Source organism: Chaetura pelagica, unplaced genomic scaffold (assembly GCF_000747805.2).
Source record: "Chaetura pelagica isolate M959 unplaced genomic scaffold, ChaPel_1.0 scaffold275, whole genome shotgun sequence".
Lineage (NCBI taxonomy): Eukaryota > Metazoa > Chordata > Aves > Apodiformes > Apodidae > Chaetura > Chaetura pelagica.
This window is the reverse complement of record NW_009953486.1, coordinates 2,214,441-2,227,879: the sequence shown is the minus strand read 5'-3', so window position 1 is coordinate 2,227,879 and position 13,439 is coordinate 2,214,441. Positions and strand designations below refer to the sequence as shown.

Sequence of the window (13,439 nt, the reverse complement as noted above, 5' to 3'; positions counted from 1 at the left end):
GGGCGGGCGGGGGGTCCGGGCTGGGCAGCCCCTCCGAGCCCTGGTGTGCCCCTAAAACACACACCAGCCCGCCACGTCCCCACCGTGTCCTCACGCAAGCACCCAGCGCGTGCCTGTGTAAACACCGCGTCCCCGCACAGCCACCCGCTGTGTCCCTCTGTATGAAGTGCTGCTGCAGGAGCAGATGAGGCAGCTCTTCCTCCTGCTCCAGCCCAGCAGCCTGGGACTCAGCCCTCCGGCTTGTGCAGGGCTTGCCCTGGGGGTGTGGATCCCCGTGGGTGCCGTGGATCCCTGTGCACTGCCCGAAACTCCCCAAAACCCAGGCAGAGGGGTGGATCCCCAGGGGAAGTCCAAGCAGTGCTGAGCATGGGCTTTATATGGGCAAGGCAGGCCTGGATCTGGTGGATCCCCGTGGGTGCCGTGGATCCCTGTGCACTGCCCGAAACTCCCCAAAACCCAGGCAGAGGGGTGGATCCCCAGGGGAAGTCCAAGCAGTGCTGAGCATGGGCTTTATATGGGCAAGGCAGGCCTGGATCTGGGAAAGCACAAACTTAGCATTTATCTCCACAAAGTGACTCAAGGCATTTCTGTGCAGCACGTGGCTTCCTGGACCGCTGTGTTTATATTGCTTGGAATAAACATGCCCCTCAGGCACTTGAACCCACGTCCTGGGAAGATGCTCTGACTGCTTGCCAAGTGGGAAAGCTCTGCCCTTTTGCTGCCCCCAGGGACACTGCTGTGCCCTGAAGGTGTCCATCCCACCGGCCCTGGCACAGGGGGCTTGGGAGCTCTGCTGGGCATGACGAAGCCTCTGGCTCTGTGAGCAGCAGGATGGGGGTGCTCGTGGCCTCTGGGTTCCCCTGACACCGAGGTGGCCCCTGCAGGTGCTTCCCACCTTGTGTGCTTGGAAGCAGCTTGTGCTCCTCGGTGGGATTTTACCCATAGACATGGACGTGTCAGACCAAATTTGCCACGAACGAGCCACTACTGAGATGTTCACAATTAAGCAAGTATTAATGTCTCTGCAACACTGGACCCTTAGAATGGTAAAGGCTTTTGATAAATATGTTTAAAAAAGCTCCATGACCACTCTTCACATTGGCTGCAGTTTACAATGGTGTCTCATGATATGACCTGAAATGTGGGCACTAAATGAAAGACAGATTTTGAAACTGTCCTATAAGACATAGTCAGGTTCTAGGTCTTCATATGTCTGTTTGAAAAGACCATTTTTTTGTGTACTGTTGCAAGTGGGTCATCAAAACTTGTATTACAGTATTAATAATAATAAATAAATAAATAATAATAATAATAATAATAATAATAATAATAATAATAATAATAGGATTAAGGTAGGAAACGTAAGACAATATTTTCTTATAGGCTTCAACTAAAAAGCCTACATTGAAACATACACTTTCCCCCTTAAAATCCCAAGAACATCCTCAGCATTTTATGCTATTCAATATAGGTCAAATTTTGAGCCTAAATTTTTATTATTTTTTTTTTTTTTTCAGAATCATCTCATATCACAGCTGTGGAAAAAATGATTTTGGATAAAAAGGAATTAAAATCCTTCCTGATGGCAAGATCATCATAGAAGCCAAGGGATAAATGGGCATGGAAACCTAGCTAGTCTTGCTGCAAACAAGTCTCTAGAAACCAAGATTAGACTAAGGAAAAAAAGAAAAAAGAAAAAAGAAAAAAGTTGTGGTTTGGTTGTGTTGTTTTTTTTTCCCATTCTTTCCTTGCAAGAACAGCTGTAGGATGTAAATCCTCCCTCTGAGGCAGCACAGGGTGAGGCAGAAAGAATCCAGCCTCCATAGCTTAGTGGGCTGCTGACTTCAAAGCTGAACGGAGTGGTTTGAGAGTTGCTGCTGTTAGTGCTGAGGGACTTTCATCTACATCTGACACGCAGCTCCCAGCGGGCACGTCTCTGTGGCTCAAGGAATCTGGCATTGAAGCAGATGGGCAGCACATCAGCACCGTTGCCACCCATGGCAGGGGCTGGGTATCACCCTGGGCAACCTTTGCTCCCTGTTTCCTGCAGCGAGGGAATCCCAGCAGAGGGGGACAGAGGGAGCCCAGGCTCTGTTTTGCCTGGAGACCCTCCTAATTCACACACAGGAATGCTGCTTTGGAGAACGGCTGGAGCCATCCTGGTGCTGCTGAGCAGCAGCTTCATGTTCTGGGCTGAAGGATGTTCCAGTCTTGACTTCTGCAGAACCCCTGGACAAAGGGAAGGCAGGTAGCCTGGCATTTGCAGCAGCATTATTGACCAAATGTAAAGCCTTATTCTGAATCTCCAGTGATCAACCCACTCTCATTTTGCTCCTGGAGCTCCTGCTCTACCAGAAAGGAATCCCTGGGCTGTGTGGATCCATGTCTGAGAGGTCAGGGGTTGCTAGAATAAGGAGCTGGTCTGGAACTGGCCAAGCCTGCAAGCCCTTTTTCCAATGTTATGTGGGGAATAGAGTCACCAAAGTCACCAGGATTTCTCTGTATGCAAGAACTGCAGGATTTGGTCTAAGCATCTGATATGAAACAGCATTTTAAAGTACATATGTAGGCTGGGTGTTATATTTTTTGTAAAATCATGGCCCAAAATCAAGCAAAGATAAACAGGTCATGAATATATTTAGGCTGGGAACCAGAAGAACAGCCTTCCAGTTGGAGGAACTGCCAATTTTCAGATAAGGCACCAGAAATTTCTGTACACATTTGTCCAGCCTAAACAGGGTGTGAGTGAGGATCCAAGAGGCCTCACAAGGACCAGGGCGTTCTCTGGAAGCCTGGGAGGATGATGAGTAAGCACAACATGCACCCAGAGTTTCCCATCCCCCTCTTCCCTCATCAGGTTCTAATGCAAGGACCTTGTCCCAGGAATCCTACTACATATCACCGTGTTAAATCCTCTCTTTAAATCAACACACCCAGGGGGACCAGCACTCCTTGGAGCCAAGCTTCACACTCACCACATCCACATGAAGACCAGCTACTAGGTTTTTGGGACTGTGCATTCTCCTGAGCTCATCCTCCCCCTCCTATTTAGTACATCTCAGAAAATGCCCACAGGAACATTCCCTACGTGTGTTACGTGTGTAAGAAACTCTGAAACCCATCTCCACTGCTCTCCTCCTGCATCCCAAACCCATGAGCCAGGTTTGACTCCAGCTGTTGGCCCCACCAGTACATCAGCTCTGTGACCTGCCATGGTTTTAATCCACCTCCAGTCAGTTCCAGTTGGGAGCCCTGGTTTCTCTTGGGTGCTGCAGCAGCAGAGTGTCCGTGTCCCTCAGATTCCCAGGTGCTCACCAGCAGCTGGGGACACAACCCACTGCTCTCCCTGCACATTTCCCATTACAGCAAACAACATGCTGAGCCCCAGGAGGCAAAGGTTGCCAGCAGACCTGTGTGCTGATAACTGTGTGACTTGGGAAATGACTCAGGCTCTCTCTGCATGACATGAAGTATTTAAAATCCAGGAGCTGATTGATTTAATCATATAGCTCTGCACTCAGGAGGGCCATGTGCTCGAGTCATGAAAAATGTATGTGGTGTTTACGTGGGGATTTGTGAATGACTGAATCAATCAAACTCTCTCCCCTGAACCACGGGGCGCTGCCCTGCCTGCTCCTATTAGTTAATCAATAATTTTCATGGGAGGATCTTGCAAAATACATTTTCTGGAGAGGTTCCACTGGAGATCAGCACATCTCGCAGCAAGTTTGGTAAGAGCAGGATGTGCAGCACAGCTCATCCAGAAATGGGGAACTGTGGAAAGGTTGATGACAATGTCCAAGGCAGAGCAGAAGCTGTGATGCCTGAGGGGTGCAGGAGAAACATGCACTTGGGCTCAAAAATTCCTACCCTAAATTCTGCTTAAGATAAAGGAACAAAAGAACTCCCCAGATTCCTCCTTTCCAAGAACCATCACTGCATGCTGGGCTTGCTAAACCTACCCATGACTTCAAGCTCTGTTCTGAGCACTGGAGTTGTCTGGGCTCCCATTTGAGCACCACAGAGATGCACACGAGGCTGCTGGGACCAGGGTGCATCTGACCTTGAGAAGGATCTGCACAAAATGCTCAACCCACTTAAATCCCCCAAGCAGGACTTAAGCAAGACTTCAGTAATGACTGGAATGAGCTTTCCTGCAGTGAACTGAGGACAGAAGCTGTTTCTAAAGCCAGCTCTATAAATGGGCATTGCTGATCAAATCCTGCTTAAAAGCATTTCACTAGAAGTGGTGCTCAGTCTCATGAGAAGGCCAGGAATGAAGTCACCTTCAAAATATCTATTGCCATAGAGGCAATGCCACTGCAGAAGCCTGTAAGGAGGTGGAATCTGTGTGCATTTCTCTATTTTTGGTTGCTGCATTGCAGCCAGCACATCCCCAGCACAGTTCCCTTTTGCTTCGAGCTCATTGGACTTCCTACACCCACAGCACCATCTCCCTTACACACACAACAGAGGAACATTTGTGTGGTGGCTTTTTTTCCCCCCAACTCAAGGTGGAGATTTCTATTCATGGCTAGACTTGCACAAACTTATTTCTTACAAAATTTTACAAATGAAATCCAGAGACTAGATGAAAACACCAGTTTACTGCTGATTTAAGTGGGAGGCTGAAGCACAGGGGGATCTGCAGGATGAGCACAGCAATCTGTGGTGCTGGGAGAGTGATTCAACACAGACAGATGCTTAAGGATCAGCAAGGAAAAGAGTTGTGATGGTCTACACTGGAATTGTTTTGCATGATGGGCAGTAAGGGAGCCAGTACTTGCTATTTCAGATGGAATAAAAGTGAATAGAAATGCTTACATTGTTGCTCTTCCAGGTTCATGTGCCCTTTCAAATCCAAGTGAACTCGAGCTGTGCTCTGAACCTGTTCCTCTGGGAAACCAGTTCATCAGCCTTGGCGTCCTACCTACATCGTGTCAGTGGTGACATCAGAGCAATAATTTGTCTGAACAAAACAAACAGGACCTGCCAGCCTCCCAGAAGGACTGGTCTGCTCACAGGACAGCTTCTCTTCTGCTTTTTCAGTCTGTGGGTTGTAACTCTAAGGGTAACTTCAGTGACTTTTTGGAGATCACTGTGCAAAATGATCCCTCTAGTGCTGGATGGAAATGTGGCAGCAAACGTGGTTTAACTGCACAAAGCCTGGATCCCTGGGTCTGGCACACAGATGCCCCTTGGAGTCATTAGGCAAATTCCAGGGAAAATATTAAGAGGCTGCCGTGCTCCCTGGGAAGCCAGGATCAGCCCAGTAAGGTCCTGTAAACATGTTCCCTTCAGCAGAGCTGAGCCCATGGGTGGAAGCCTCTGCAAAGCTCCAGGGATCCTTGCAGCTCTCGGATTTCTTCCTTACAGCTGAATAGTTCATGTCTGAGGCTGCCTGCATCTCCCCAGATCAATACACGCATTTGCTTGGCAAGAATGACTTCAACAAGAGCCTGAGAGGCACAATCACGAGAATTAATGGACTCGACCAATTATCTGGTGTTTCTGTACCATGCTGGGGTGGGGGAACAGCAAACCGGGGGGCTGAGCTGAAGGGGAGTTTCCAGAGATGGACCAAGTGCAACCTGTAAAGTTTTATTCCACTTCAGCAACTTGCTCAGGGCTGCCAAAGGTATTTTTTGTCTCTATAGTTATGGGATTGCCCTGCCTATGAACTGTGTGTCCCTGCCAGCCCCTCCAATGCTTCCTGCACCGAGATATGGGGCACCAGCTGAAACTGCCTGCTGGAAAAAGGCAAGAAGGTACATAAAAGTCCAATAAATGGAGGCAAATTCTGTGGTGCTCCTGTGCAATGGGAGGAATAAAAAAATAATCTCTGTGGGATAAAAAATAAATTGTGGAGTTCATTATTTTTGGCAGGACTTCTGCACAGTTTGCTTATCAAGGGATGGGTCATAGGGAGAGGATTATTTTATAGTTGCATAAAAGTTCTCCCCTTCTTCTGTTCTCCCAACCCCAGGCTGCCTCCCTGCAGCCTGAGGGGCCTCTTGATGGGATTACACTTCAATTTTCCTTTTTTTTCTTTTTTCTTTTTTTTACTGGATGGGTTATTTTTAAAAGCCAGATTTATCCACCTTACTGCATGTGTTCAGTGCTGCTCTGGGTATTGCTGCCTCCTGCAAGTCAGTCCCAGCAAGGGACAGACACAGTACTGGCTGCTGGGGACAGAAAGAGACCCTGACCCACTTCCCCATGGCTGTGACTCAATGAATGGTTTGAGCTGGGATGAGCTGCAACCCTGCACCCTCCAGCTGCCCGTCCCCTCTCCCTGCCAGCTCCTGTGCACTGTGTCCACATCACAGCACTGAACTCCAGAACGAGATGCACCTTACCTGGGTTGAGCTGGGCTCCAGGAGAAGGTGCTGTGGGAGGTGGGGACTGTCCATCAGGTGATCATGCCATGAGAGCCCTGGGCTCCCTCCTGCACTGCCTGGAGCCTGGGGACATGGGGCATTGCCAGAGCAGCTGGTGCTGGGGATGGAATTTCTGCTTTCTCCATTAGACCCATCACCACTTGATAACCTGCCCACCTCAGGAATTTCTTCAGGACACCAATTCCCAGAATATCCAGTGCTAGAGGATAACTTACAAGCTGTGACTTTGCTCCTCAATGCAGAGCACATTCCCTGGACATCCCTGTACCCTTCCAGGTCTCTCCCTGGTACCAGGGCTGTCTCAGCCCAGCTCCCTGCTCCCTTGCAGCTGGGACCTTTTGGGGTGGTTTTTTATTTTCTGCCTGCTTGCTCTGGGGAGGTGGAAACGTGCTGTAGTGTGTGCAGAAAGGATGCTCTTGACAGGCTGGGCACTTGGTTTCCTGTGGTTTGCCCTTCTCGTGAAAGGCAAACAAAACCATGTGTAAATAGAAATAACTGTGGGTAAAGGAAATGTTTGGGCACCATAACAAAATCTCTGGCACTTCTGGTCTGTTTCAGCCCTCTTCTCTGCACATGTGCTTGGAACAACCCAGCCTGGCTCCTGGTGCAGTGTTGAGCCTGCAGGGATGCAGGCTGCAGCCCTTCCCATCCCATCCTCAGCTAGAGAGCCCTGACACTTGGTGCTGAAGGAAAATCTGCCCATCCTTAACACACCAGAAAAAACAATGCTTAAAAACAGTTTATCAACATGAAAACAAGCTCCCAGTAATCCTGCTAAGGTCAGTGGGAACTGCTGAGCTGATGCAGGGTCTTGCAAAGCTGCCTTTTCCAGGCATGCAGGACATGTTGGGGTGACAGAGCATGTTGCTCTCCCTTCCCATGCTCTTCTCCTTGCCCTCTGTGGGACATGTCCCACCTGCCCACCCACATGCTTGCTCCTAGAAAAGAAAACCATGGTCTTTCTCCAGATCAAACAGGATGCACACAGGTACGAAACCTGGGCAGGGATTTAATCAATGCAGGTTTGTGCATGTGGTGTTCAGCTTGGTCACCACCTTTTGGCCAGCCACTGGGTCACCACACATGGGGAGTGGGGTCTGGGTAGTCTGTTCTCCTTGCATGGAATCCCAGGGAAGAACGTGGTCCTGATCCAGGGTGAGTGCTGCAAAGAAAACATCTCCTCTTCCTATCACTGGTCTGAGGATCTGCTCCAGTACAGGGCTGGGGGTCACTGAATGTGCTGCTCCACCAGCAGCGACCTGGCTGCTCCAGGTACCACCTGCATGGCTCTTCCTTGCCTAGCTTCTCCCAGGGCACTGAGTGAGGGTTTCCAGGGTGCTCTCCTCATTAATGAGTCCTTAGGAATTCCTCACTGCCTGGCCCAGCACGGCAGGAGTTGCTCTCCCAGCGTGGGTGGGATGCTGAGGTCTCCAAGCCCTCCCCTTTGGTCTGCAGCATCTGTGTTCTTCTCAGCCTGCCCTGCTGTTAGGTCTCCTCAGAGGAATCGTTGTGGGAAGCAGAGCAGTTCTCCAGTTCCTTTGTGATCCCCTCTGAGCACTGCTCCACTCTGACTTTCTTTCTTCCTCTCATTGACCTCTTGCCTCCTGTAAACAAGATGACCACAGCAATTAACCAGAGAGCAATGGATTTACATGTATGAGGTGCGGGTGGCCTTGTCCCAGAATAGGGACAGTCCAGGAGGAAGCAAAGCTCAGCAAAAGAAAGATGAAGAGAAACTGTTCTCCCACATGAGATGCACAGGTGGGTACCTGGGGAAGGCTCTTGTGACTGTGCAAACAGAAACAACATGGGAAGCAGAAGCAGGCAGAGAACCAGCCTGGTGGTTGGAGGGATCCTGAGAGGGCACCCAGACCAGCAGGGTGCATTTCTTGGATTTCTCTTCCTTCCAGTGTGGTACATGGCACACATCACATACTGAGAGAGGGGCCATGCCTCCCCACCACCCCATTCCTGCCACAGCTGCATCCAGCCCTCACTTAGGACATCCCCCTCCAGGACCTCTCCTTCCAGCCTCAGAGGCTCAGATGGTGTCTACCCTGGGGAGCAAAGAGCAGCTTCCTCCTCACTGCCCCAAGCAGCTGGTTGTGTAGAGCAAACCTTCTCACATAGCTGCAGGGTGTTCCCTGGGTGAGCAAGCACCTCTGGGGGCTGGGGACAGAGTGAGGGGCAGAGCTGGCCATTTAAACAGGCTTCCTTTGTGCTGGAGCACCTGCCCCTCTCCACTCCCAACTGGAGCAACACTTCCTGTCTTTACTGAAGCACAAAGAGTGTTTGGAGCAGGGCAGTTCTGACAGGGCACTTCCCTGGGCTTGACAGGCACTTTGCCTTATCCTTGCCCTTATCAGGAGCAGTTTTCTGCCTATTCACCTGTAGGGAACATGGGTGCAACACATTCCTTTGTCAGTAGGGAAACCTCTGCAGCCACACTGGAAGATCAACAGAGCTGGCAGAAACCTCTCTCTGAATGTCAATAACTCACCCCCAGGAATTTGGCCTTCTCCAACCACCACCTCCCCAGCTGGCTAAGCAAACATGAGGGACTTTACATTGTTAGCTTAGGTGCTTGGGAGTGCTCTCCTGGCCACCCTGCCCAGGCTTCTCTGGCTAACCATTAGCAGGGGCTCCTCTGGCAGGACACAGAACCATTGCCAAAACACAGCACAATGTGTCTTATTGCAGGGAAACCAAAAACTCCTCCGTATCACCTTGGGCAGACATTGCTTAGCAGCCTGGCATGCACTCAGCAGAGGGGCACCCTCCTCTCTGCTGCAGGGAAGGTGGCCAGTGCCTTTGGGCGCTTCTTGCAGGAGCCCCTCTGGAAGCAGCTGAAGTTGTAGCCTTGAGCTGATGTTACGAGGAATCCCTCCTCCCTACCTTTTGTCCAGGAATCTTGTCCTCTTTTTCTCTTCTTCTGCAGTGCTTTGTCTTTGGTGCAAAAATATTTTCCATCAGCCTGGGCTTCTGGTAGGATATCATCTTCATATGGGGCAGCCACCTACACCAATGAGAAGAACAGTCAGACTACAAACCACTATCCTCTCCCAAGTTGCTGATGGCCCAGTGTCACTGCCCAGGGACCTTTGTGACCATTTGTAGGGAGTGGTGACAAATGCTACTGTTCATAAACCTTGACTAGCTGGAAAGAGTCATATCTCTGTCCCTTAGCAACAAGTTGGGTAACAGTGTGGGAATGGAGTTTGGCACCTTGTATAAGGAAAAGCCATCACCTCCCAGAGGGAGCTTGGGTGGGGACAACCTGTCTTACACCTCTGGGACCTGACAGCCTAGGCTAATGAGCTGATGAGATCAAACACACACCTCACTGTCCGTCGTGTCTGGCTCATCAGATTCCTGCTTCTCAGACTCAGCATCGTCGTCATCTAAGGAAACACAAAAGGGAGGGTTTTTTTGGCTGGCAGGGGACCCACCAGGCTCATGAGCAGATGCAGACCCACCAGCCAAGGCTCTGGGAGCCATCGAGGAGGAAACAGATTCAGCAATAAACTGTGTTGCAAAGCAGAGGCACTGTGAGCTACGTGGCTTGAAATGAATGTTTATGGGAGATCCAACAGGACTGCTGGGGAACCAGCTCCAATAAAACTGTATCCATGGGACTTTGCTACACCAAGGCCACAAGCACTGCCCCAGAGTCCACAACCACGTGCAGGTCAGGAAGCTGAGGGGTATTTAAAACCCCAGGCTGCACCTTCCTGTTTGAGACCTGGGTGGAGAGAAACATGCCTGGGTAAAGAGGCCAGAGCGAACAATCCTCAATTTTGCTGCTGGAGCTGGTCAGTGGCTCTTGGCAGGTAACACGTGCCAAGGAGCAGAGGAAAGAAAGGTGAGGGAGCTGCTTCCCTGCCCAGCAGAAGGAATTTGCTGCACACAGGCCCCAAGGCTACACAACCCCAGACACGTACCTGCACGCACCAGACACGCACCCAAACTTTGCACAGAGTGAAGCAGCCCCAGCCAGAGACTGAGCCTTTCTGCTGGTGGCATCACCCTCTCTGCACCCACAGCGGCACACCCATGCTGGCCACTGAGGGACAGAAAGGGCTAGGGATGGATCTGTGCCCTCATCTGAGGGGCAGGGACATTCCAGGACCTCAATCCTACCTGCTTCTGACACCCAGGTCTCGTTGGGGTGGGACTGTTGGCAGGGCAGCCTCCTGTGCTGTCCCTGGCAGGTGGGAGAGCAGCCAGAGCTGCTTCCTAGAGCCCCTGTAGTCTGATCCTGTCCTTCCTTTATCCTGCTGGGGGTTAAGGTTCACTAGGAGGTGCAGAAGTGTTTGTGTCTTGTTTCCTGGGCTTTGTATCAGCCTTCAGGTGAGAACTGCAGAAACTCCTGCATTCCCACACCCAGAATGTAATCAGCTGAAATTCTTCTACTATGATGGTATCTCCTTAGCATGTAAATCACAGAGGACTCCCCTTCCCAATGCCTTCCTCCACCCCACCCCCCCCCCCCCCCCCCCCACCCCCCCCCCCCCCCCCCCTTTCTTTTTTTCCACCCTGCAAAATCCTGCTCCAGAGAGTGTTCCCAAACCGCTCCGACACGCCCAGACCAACTAATCCAGGTGAACTCAACTTTCTGGCCAAGCCAGTAAGGCTGGTACAGAGCAGATCTCTGCAGACGTGCTTCCTGCTCTGCTCCCCATGGCTGCTGCCTCCCACCTGCCCAGGCAAACCTGGTGCCCATGTCCCATGGTTGTCAGGCCAGAAAAAAGCACCACATGTCCCCAGAACGAGGGCACAGCTGGTTTTGGGAACATAAAGGGCTTTTATGAAGGATGGAGCAGGGAAAGGGAGGAGAGCATCCTGTCCTACCTGCTGCAGGTACCAGCATTCCTTGCTCTGCTCACAGCCCTGTGTGCCAGAGACAGGGATGGTTTTTCCAGTGCTAGTCCTGCAAATCGAGTTTCCCCATCTCTGCTGGGTGATTTCTAAGCTTCTGCTTTCCTGAGAGAGGTGGGTAGTGCTGGAGCAGCAACATTGTCTGGTCATGGCTCATTGTGGGGTGGGTCTTGCCAATGGGTCAGTACTAAACCAGCCTCTTTGGCTCCTGGAGCCTCCATGCCAGGCAGCAGCTGGGTGCAGGGTGTTGGCAGCCCCATGGGTGGCTCCTGCTCTGTGCTGGGCAGAGATACTGGGCTGTTCTCCAGAACAGCCAGGGTTACTTTCTCTTTATAGATACTAAGCCTGAATTTTGGGTATACATGTGGTTGAAAACTGAGCTGTTCAAGATGGAAATGTGAAACCCAAACTTCCCCAAAAGACCTGGGAGCCAGGAGCACCTGGGTCCCTGGAGGGCTGTCCCATCCTGGTGAGTTGCTGCTTCAGCACAGCACAGAGAGCTCCCAGCTGTGAGATGCCTTCACCAAAATGAACATTTTGCTCTTGCCTTCTCAATTGTCACATTTGCCTGGGGCTTTTTACCTGCTTCTTCCTTTTGTGCACTGACAGCCAGTCTCTTCCCAATCTCTGGAAGGGCCTCTGGGTCACTTGGCAAGGACTTGTTTGTCGGATGTGTCCGGGAGAGAGTGAGCTGTAAGACACAGGGAGCACAAATGCTGCCTTGGCCAGGAAGGAGGAAGGGGCTGTTCCCAGCCCCTAGGTGATGGCTGTGACACCTATGGGGACAAGCATTGCAGATGGGGCACAGGTGCTGCCACACGCCTGTCCTGGATGGAAACCCCATGGGTGCTGAGGAGAGGGTAGGCTGGGAACAGGAGCCAGGGTTGATTGGCCGTGGTGTTGCCATGTGCAAACACATCCCCCTTGGCTGCACACACAGCTGGGCATCCTCCTGCAGGGTGTTAAAGGTGGTCACTGGCACCAGTGCTGGGCTCCCTGGGGAGGGGAAGGGGCTTAATTTTATGCCAACGTGAGCTGTACTCACCACAGCTTCATCCTCCTCATCCTCCTTTTCCTCCTCCTTGACAGCAGCAGGCAGTGCCCGGGGAGCCTTGGGCCAGCAGCCGGGGAAGGGCAGTTTGTCCCTCCCTGCCTCATGCCTCCCGTGGGGGCCGGGGGCTGCGGGCAGAGCAGGGCTGTCCCCAGGGCTCAGCCGTGGGCTGGTTGCCCCCCTCAGCTCCCGCCGGCGGTGCCAGCCCATGTCCCTGCCACGGCTGGAGTCTGACAGATCCAGAGGAGCATCTGCACCATCATCCCTGGCCACCTCCGCTTTTTCTCGGAGCTCGGAGCCGTCCTGGCTCAGCCAAAGCTCTTTCTCTTCCTTCCCATCTGCAGCATCCTCCAGGAAGGACCTCTCCTCCTTGCATCCCAGCGTGATGTTTGCCCACGGGGAGAGGGGCCGCTCGTGGGGCACAGGCCTTGGCTCCCCCTCTGCCCGCTGGCCGGGCTGGCACTGCTGCAGGAGCAGCTGCTGCAGCCGCTCCCTGTGCTTGAGGAGGTGCAGCTTCTCCTCCAGGTGCTGATCCCTCACGTACACCATGGCAGCAGGGAGCTTCAGCAAGGCTGCTCGGTCTTCCCAGCCATCACACAGCCGTGTCCTGCTGTCAGCATCTTTGGCCCTGGGCAGGTGTTTGGAGAAGCTGCTGCCATCCTGCTCGGCCGAGGCACAGTTGCTCGGCAGCCCCAGCGGATGCAGGGAAAGGTGCTTGTGGAGGAGGCAGAGCTGCTCCCTCCTGGCTGTCAGCTTCAGGTTCTCGTAGGAGGCAGCAACCTTGGGGGAGTCCGTTTTGCTGGCTGTTAAATAACTAAAAGAAGCAGGAGGGGGGTGGGGAAAGTTAATGAGAGGATTTTCATGTGATTGCCCAGATGGTGTGTGTGGTCTCTCCTGCTCTTTCTGTGCCTCGTGCCACAGGGTTTCCCTTGAGTGCTATGTTGGGGAAGAGGGGCCCAGTGGCCACAGGGGCCAGGCAGCAGCTTTCCACACTGCAGACACCACAGGGATCCAGCACCATCCCACCACCCTGCTCTCCTGTCCCTGGGCCGTGGCAGCTCCAGGCAGGAGGGTGAGTGAGTGGGGGGGGGGAGGGGGTGCTTCCCGCA

General features: G+C 52.2%; 2 protein-coding genes across 2 annotated transcripts in view; both read right to left on the bottom strand.

The window, feature by feature from the left end:
- The window catches only part of CABLES2 (Cdk5 and Abl enzyme substrate 2), a 28,586-nt gene extending 21,255 nt beyond the window's left edge, over positions 1-7,331 (bottom strand). Inside the window, exon 1 of the mRNA XM_009998733.1 lies at positions 7,318-7,331. Coding sequence (XP_009997035.1) covers positions 7,318-7,331 — 14 coding nt within the window. The remainder of the gene's footprint in view (positions 1-7,317) is intronic.
- A 555-nt stretch (positions 7,332-7,886) lies between these two features.
- Positions 7,887-13,439, bottom strand: part of RBBP8NL (RBBP8 N-terminal like) — a 14,653-nt gene continuing 9,100 nt past the window's right edge. The window contains exons 10-14 of the mRNA XM_009998732.1: positions 12,325-13,144; positions 11,862-11,970; positions 9,741-9,802; positions 9,297-9,417; positions 7,887-8,005 (exon numbers count right to left, since the gene is read on the bottom strand). Of these exons, the coding sequence (XP_009997034.1) occupies positions 7,887-8,005; positions 9,297-9,417; positions 9,741-9,802; positions 11,862-11,970; positions 12,325-13,144 (1,231 nt within the window). The remainder of the gene's footprint in view (positions 8,006-9,296; positions 9,418-9,740; positions 9,803-11,861; positions 11,971-12,324; positions 13,145-13,439) is intronic.